Source organism: Thermobia domestica, chromosome 9, assembly GCF_964235325.1.
Source record: "Thermobia domestica chromosome 9, izTheDome1.hap1.1, whole genome shotgun sequence".
NCBI classification, from domain to species: Eukaryota; Metazoa; Arthropoda; class Insecta; order Zygentoma; family Lepismatidae; genus Thermobia; species Thermobia domestica.
Genome location: NC_137462.1, coordinates 235,312,704 through 235,320,931, shown reverse-complemented (window position 1 = coordinate 235,320,931; position 8,228 = coordinate 235,312,704). Strand labels below are relative to the sequence as shown.

Genomic DNA, 8,228 nt, shown 5'->3' with positions numbered 1-8,228 from the left:
CAGTTTGTACTCAAAAATAATACACGAGAATAAACATATTCACAAGGTCTTTAGTTGTAAATGATTATGAAACGATGGGCTTATTGTTTGTGCTATATAGTATGATCTCCGACCATGATATATGGTCCACCAAAACTGCATGTTCTTGCCTCCACACTCACACACTGTTCAAAAACAATAGAAAAGCGTTAAGCAACTTGAACACTGTTGCCAGCTAAAGGCACATACACACACACACTGTTAAATTCGCAAATAATCCCAAACATACTCCCCCTGTTGGTCAGCTAAGGTATGATCAAATAAAACAAAATGATACATATAAATGATACATATAAATGATACAAAATGATACGAAACGAACACAAAACTTGAAGCAATGTTACAACTTTACTTATTTTTAAATTACCAAAATCTCAATTCTAATCGTTGTTATATGGTAATGCAACTAGTTTCTTGATGGAACGTTTATATGTTCCAGTTGTAGTACGAACCGTTACTACACGAACTAAGAGATCCTTTCCTGGGAACACTTTCAATGATGCCCAATTTCCACTGCAATGCAGGAACGTTGTCTTCAATCAGCAAAACTACATCTTGGACCTTGAGATTGTGTTGCGGTAAAGTTGTCTTAGAGCGTTGTTGAAGACCATGTAAATAATCTCGGGACCATCTCTTCCAAATGTGTTGTTTTAGTTGTTGTATCTTCTGCCAACGAGGTAAGCGGTTGTGTGGTAGATCGGTGAGCTTAGGCTCTGGTAAAGCTGTAAGTGCTTCTCCAATTAAGAAATGTCTAGGTGTGAGAACACTGATGTCGTTAGGCTCACTTGATAGCACTGTAAGTGGTCGAGAGTTGAGACAGGCCTCAATCTGTGTGAGTAATGATGCAAACACTTCATATGTTAACACTCCACATTTTGTAATACGAACTAGATGGTATTTCATTGATTTTATACCGGCTTCCAATAGTCCTCCAAAATGCGGCGAATTTGGTGGTATGAAGTGCCACTGAATTCCTTCGGTCGATGTAAAATCATGAACTTGAGAACTAAATGGATCTGATGAAAACAGTTGATACAATTCTTTCAATTCGTTGTTGGCTCCAACGAAATGTGTGCCATTGCGATGTACATGTTGAGACATCTTCTTCGTCTGGCTATGAGTCTGCGTAAAGCTGCTATGAATGACTACGCACTAAGATCTGTTACCAATTCCAGATGTATTGCCTTGGTGGATAAACAAAAAAATAACGCAACGTATGTCTTACGCACAGATCTATTTGTAACTGCTCCTGATTTTATGTAAGACGCTCCAGCGTAGTCCACGTCTACGTTTAGGAATGGTCTTGCTTGCTGCACGCGAGCTGCTGGCAACTGTCCCATAAGTTGTTTTGAACCACTGGCCTTTAACTTGAAACACGTCAAGCAATGATGGATCACTTGTTTTACTACCTGTTTGCATCTGATGATCCAATATTTCAGGCGTAGTGATGACATTAATAATTGGGGTCCAGCGTGAAGTAATCTTAAGTGTTCTGCTTCATCTATAAGTTTCGTTAAGAGTTGATTTGAAGGCAGAACTCTTTGATATTTGGCGTCAAACGGAAGCTGACTATTCTCCAATCTTCCTCCAACTCGATCATGCCTTCACTATCTAAAATGGATGTAAATTGTTCAATTTACTTCTTGGTGGAACGATGTTTCCATCACGAAGATGCTGTAATTCGCTGTGAAATCCAATTTCTTGTGTCCATTTGATGCAAACATGGAGCGCTGTGTGAAGTACCGAAAGACCTTATGTTAGTTTGTTTTGTTTGTGTCTGATATTGTGAACAAAACGTCTACAATATGCTATTGTTCTAACTAACCTCGACAATTTTGAGAATCTTGTTATGGTTTCATTGCACCAATTGTATAAAGTGACTGTCAATGTTATGTTCCCTTACTCTCTGGAACTTGATCTGGTTGCAATGAATCCTTACTCGTGACTGACCAATTAGATTCTAAACTAGAAAGTCAGTGTGGACCGTGCCACCATAATGAATTGTCCTTTATGGAAACTGCATCTATTCCTCTTGAAATCAAGTCTGCAGGGTTGTGTGAAGAAGTTACATGTTTCCAACAGCTAACGTTAGTTAAGTCTTGAATTTGAGCTACTCTGTTGGCCACGAAAGGTTTCCATTTGTTGCATGGAGAAGCTAGCCATGTCAACACGATTTGGGAGTCGGTACATAAATGGACGCTACTTATGTTGAATTTTAAAATTGGTAAAATCTTGTGAACTAATTTTGCCAAAACAACTGCTGCGCATAACTCCAGACGTGGGAGAGTAATTTTCTTGACTGGGGCCACACGTGATTTAGCACATAATAACTTAACTGATACTTCTCCTTGTTGATTGATCGATCGCATATAACTTAAATACAAGCTCCATATGCTCTTTGAGAAGCATCTGATGAACCATGGATCTGAATCTCCGCTATGTCTCCTTAAACGAGTACATATCTATCGAATTTAATCTGATTGATTAATGGAAGTTGCTTGTACAATTGAGTCCATTTCTTTGCTAATTCCGTTGGTATGTTGTCGTCCCATTGAACCTTTTGCCGACGCAATTCTTGCAAAAATATTTTGTATGAAATGACAACTGGTGAAATTGCTCCTAATGGATGGAATATAGTGGCAATGATTGAAGCAATCTGGCGTTTAATAATGCACTCTTGAACATTCATTGTTCACGTCTTGCTTTCAATGAGAAATATATCCTTGTCTGGATGCCATGACAATCCTAATGCCTTGACGCCTTGGCCTTTGTGGAACCGAATTGAACGCTGCACTTCTCAAGGCTCTGGCGAGATGGATTCCAATAACCTTGGATCATTCGACTCCATTTCCTAAGTGTAAAACCTCCCTTTCCCAGTAACTCTATCAATTGCTTCTGGACCTCTAGAGCTTGCTGTATGTTGCTCATGCCACTACAAACATAGTCAATATAGAAATCTCGACGTAATATTTCTGCTGCTACAGGGTAATTATGCTCTTTTCGCCTGCTAATTGCTGTAGGCATCTTGTGGCCACAAACGAAGCCCATACCGTACCATACGTTAGTGATTTCAACTCAAAAATTTGAATCGGTTCATTTCTAGATCTTCTCCACAATATACGTTGTAATGGCGTGTCTTCAGGATGAACATTGGCCATGCGATACATCTTAGCGATATCAGCAGCGAATACTACCGAATGAGTTCTAAAGAGCAAAATGATAGAAAACAAATCTGGCTGTATTGTAGGACCAACTAAGAGAATGTCGTTGAGCCTTTTTCTGCTGTCAGATTTTGCTCAAGCATCAAACACCATATGGAGCTTCGTTGTAGAGCTTGTGGGCTTAAAAACTCCATGATGTGGAAAATAGTATGCAAAGCTGACGTCCTCCTTTTCACGCCCATCTATCCTTACCATGTGACCAAGATCTTCATATTCTTGCATGAATTCCTTATATTTAGCTTCAAAGTCCGGATGTTGATCGAATCTTCTTTCCAATTGCTTTAATGTAACCAATGCATGCTGATAAGAATCGCCTAAAACTGTACGGTCTACAAGCAAAGGCAATCGTACAATGAAACGCCCTGTATGATCTCTTGTTGTATTCTGAACGAAATGTTGCTCACATGCAAGCTCTTCGCTTGATCTAGGTGTAACAGTAATTTCTTCTAGTTCCCAGAATTTTTGTAGTTGTTGCTGTAGATCTATGTTTGTCTTCACAAAACATGTTGTTAATGGAATATGGGGTCACGTTCTTGAGGAATGCGTCCTGCCACGATCCATACCAATTCTGTCTCCTGAAGCACTGGAAAATCACCTGGCCGTGTTTTGTGCCCTGACTTCATAATTATGTAGAATACGTCCGCACCTAAAAGAATATCTATGTCTCCAGGCGTATAAAAAGTAGGATCTGCAAGAACAGTGTCCTTGGGAATGTTCCAATCGTCATAATTAATTCTTTCTTCCGGTAGTTTACTGGCAATGTGAGGGAGAACTGAACAACTTATATTCAATGAAAATGTGTTACATAAATGGACACAAATATCTACAGAGTACTTTGTAGTAGATATTGCTTGATTTATACCTTGAATTGGAGTATACTGTCTATACCGTTTGATGTTCAATTGTTGCACCAAATTCTCTGTTACGAAATTGGTCTGACTAGCACTGTCTAGAAGCGCGTGACAAGGAACCAAATTTCCCTCGTTATCCCTTACTTTTACTATTGCAGTAGATAAGAACACTCTTGCGTTAGGCCTAGCCTTTAATGCACAATATAACACTTGCCCTAAATTTTAACTGGAATCTAAGTTGTTACTACGCTCTTGAACCGCGGCACTGCTTACACTTGGTAACCGCATTGAGTTGTCCTTTGTTACGTCTACATGTGCATATATATTATGCTTTTTGGAACACTTTTTACAACCTCTCGGTTTACAATTCTTCAAAAAATGATTACTTTTCAAACAATTCATGCATAATTTATTTTTACGAATGCACTATAATTTTTGGCTGTGTCCCGCATTCACAAAATACGAACAAGAATATAAGGGATGCTGGCTATTACAAAATTCACATGCGTTTGAAAATGTTGATAAATAAGTCTTTGATGACTGAATACTTTTTACTTGTTTGTTTTGTACGCTACTACCGTGCTTCACACCATCAATACTAGTTTTCATGTTCTCAAGCACCTGACAACCTTTATCGAGAAACGAAAAGAATTCTGATAAAGCAGGAAAATTAGAATTCGTATTTTGAATTTCCCATGACTTTCTAGTAGTTGCGTTTAATTTTGATACAAAGTGTTGGGTCAAAATTACGTCTGTGAGGTTTACGTTTGGCTCAAGTGCTTGTAGTGCATTTATATTGCTAGTAGCTGTATTTATAAAAGCGCGAAGTTCACTTACATTTTCTTTATACACTGGCTTGATTTGTAGTAGTTCGTGAATGTAAGAAGAAGTAATTAGCTTTTTATTTGAATACCTGTCAACGAGTAATTGCCATGCTACTGAATAATTTATTTCGGTAATTGGTAAATTCTCAATTAGGTTTAACGATTCGCCCTTAAGAGAAGTTCGGAGGTACTGAAAATTCTGTACTGTGGAAATGTCTTTATTCTCGTGAATAAGAGATATAAAAGTGTCCTTATATGATAACCAATGTTTACAGTTCTCGTCAAATGCAGGCAACTGTATGACCGGTAATTTAACTTGTGTGCTACTGCTAGTGCTATTATTAACAGCTGATTCTTTATTTCCATGCCTTAAAACAAGTGCTTGCATTTGAACCATAAAGAAAAATAAACATTTTCAATTTCTGCACGAACGTTTTCTGCTTCCGCTTCGGGTTCGATTTGATGAATTTCAATAGTATCTTGGACCTCCTGCGACTTTGACCAGACGTTATTTAGATGTTTTAAGCGTGCATGTATTTCTTCTACATTGCCTTCATTTGGATCAAAGGCGTGAACATAGGTATTTATTCTGGTTAACTGGCCTCTGTATGCAGATCTTTGCCTTAAAAGACGCTGGTGTGATTCAGTCATGATTAAATGCTACGCAGAAATATGAAGAATAAAAAACTACTGACTTGAAGATGATGTTCCTTTCATTCTTTCTTTCTTTATTTTTTTTTTTACCTATGAAATATATACCCCAGAAGCCTGGTCCTGGTACAACAGCTGTCCGCTTACACAAAAACATGATTATTGTTCAACGTACGTGATAGCAGCACATATAGGCCGACACAAACACATTTCTCTTCACAACGGCACAGAACGTTTCTCAGAAATCTTTGCACTCATGTGGACCGGATAGGACCCAATGTACAATTTGAATGTATGCATTTGTTTTGTCGCTAAAGTACAATGACAATGCTAAAAACAATGTTCATACTAGTGGACTGTAAGGCGATTCGTATACCACGCGAATGCAACCAAATATAAATTCACTATATTTAAATTATTACAACTTCAGTTTGTACACAAAAATAATACACGAGAATAAACATATTCACAAGGTCTTTAGTTGTAAATGATTATGATACGATGGGCTTATTGTTTGTGCTATAAGCTTTTATTTCGCGTGTTTGAAAGTTGATATATCCTATACGTGACATTGAGATTCAATACTTCTATTTTTCAAAAACGAAAATGTAAAGTCAGTATTTTTGCATAAGTATAATTAATAATTTTATTCTGGAATCTTTCATACATTAGATAGTATAACTTAACACTGAAATAAGGTACATAGAAATGGCACTAACAAAGTATTTTTTTCCATTTGGATTATAATCTAAAGAACAAATTGTTGTACGTTTTATTTAATGTCTGAATGTTACTAAGTTACAAACTGTTAAATATCTTAATTTTCACAAACTGTTCACAACAGACAAAAAATGTTTAGGAATTTTAAACTTTTTTGAATGTACGACAAGTACAGATTTATACATGTTTTACAATTTTCACAATTGTAATCAATTCCTTCCTTCTACTAAACAGAGATACACCTTGCAGATCAAACAACGAATCCGAGTAGAATTGACATTGCATCCAGGCAGTTTTCAACGGTTCTTCTTGACAGATGTAGGGTTTTCTGACATGTGCAGTCCTCCTTTTGCCTTAAAATAATTTAAATGATGTGGAACTCGGCCTGTAAATTTTTTCGATGGAGATTTGTCGCTGGGTTCATATTGCAATGTGTAAGTTGGATGACTAGAAAACAATAGAAATTCTTCAATTTCAATTCAAAAATATCTTGCTGAGATGTTTGCACAACAATTTGGCGTTGACAGTATTCTATCCAACTTGCAGCAAATGAGAAGTCCACCATGTGCATTATGAGTCTTACCGTCCACTTCTGAGTTCTGGAAATTATTCTATAGTAGCTGGTTATACGATCAAGGAAATCAACTCCTCCCATATTTGCAATGCATTTTCTATATTGTATTTTGTTTGTGCAGGACGTTTCGCTCTACTATTCTGCTTACTTTTCCGGCACCATCTATTACCGGTACATTTATCTTCATCTGACACTCCGTTGCATGATGAGGCAAGAATTACAGGTTTTTTTATCGAACCGCTTCACCAAACGCATTTGACCATCATTGTGTACTAATTGATCGGAGAAAGCACGACAAATCCTTATAAGTTCTACATTTTGTTGACTCAGGAATACGAGATATTTGTAAAGTTCCGTTACCCTGAAGAATACCCAATAAGGGAACGGACGTGAAATATCTGTCCATGTAGACAACTTCCCCTTCTTCTAAGTATTTTGCAAGCCTAACAACAGCCTTCCCCTCAGGTGCAAATCCTTTGTTCCGATAGCGTCAGTAATTATTAGGGTGGAGTGAAAACAGGCCAAAAAAAATTTTTTTTCGAAATTCGATTTTGGATAGGGGGCAAAAGTTGCATAATATTATAGTACTTTACCATGGAAAATTTCAATTCTCTAAAACAATTTTTAGCCGGGGCGCAATGGGCCTTAAGTTTGATATATTATGCAAATGAGTGAAAAGGGGCCAATTTTTTAAAAATCTAAATTTGAATTTGGATATGGGGCAAAAGTTGCATCACGTCGTAGTACTTTACCATAGAAAATTTTAATTCTCTAAAATATTCTTAGCCGGGGGTCAATGGGCCTTAAGTTTCGTAGATTTTGTAAACAAATATACGTTTGTTGTGTATTTGTGTAATTATTAGACAGCTCCTCGCTTGAAGTAGGCTGTAATTTGAAGGTGTTAAGATTCGTTATCGTGACGAGTTGAATTTCTAAAGCTACCGAAGTTCATATTCTACAGCAAGTACGCCAGAAATTTTTACTTGGGGGTGTGTTGAAAATAAAAGGGGGTGTGTGCTCTCAGAATAGTGATATAATTTTTAAACAAACTCAAACAAACAAAAAAACAGTATATTTTATTACGCAACTGTTTCAATACTACTACTATTATTACTACTACTACCACTATTATTATTATTATTATTATTATTATTATTATTATTATTATTATTATTATTATTATTATTATTATTATTATTAATAGTAGCTAGGTTCAATAAAGTAAGTCCGCACATTTGAGTATTTATTATTATTATTATTATTATGAAACTAAGTAATACAGTGAAACCTCTCATAACGGACATTGGTGGAACACTATTATTTGTCCGTAAATGAGAGGGGCCCCTTA

The 8,228-nt window shown here is 36.6% G+C and overlaps 1 protein-coding gene across 1 annotated transcript; it reads right to left on the bottom strand.

Annotated features, from left to right (window-relative positions):
- Positions 1-465: 465 nt before the first annotated feature.
- Positions 466-1,140, bottom strand: LOC145661169 (uncharacterized). Its single transcript, XM_081726619.1, has one exon. The coding sequence runs from the start codon at positions 1,138-1,140 to the stop codon at positions 466-468; it is 675 nt and encodes a 224-aa protein (XP_081582745.1).
- Positions 1,141-8,228: the final 7,088 nt, after the last annotated feature.

Excerpts from the sequence above, each read along its gene's own strand:
- LOC145661169 (XM_081726619.1), bottom strand. The coding sequence starts at position 1,140 with ATGTCTCAACATGTACATCGCAATGGCACACATTTCGTTGGAGCCAAC.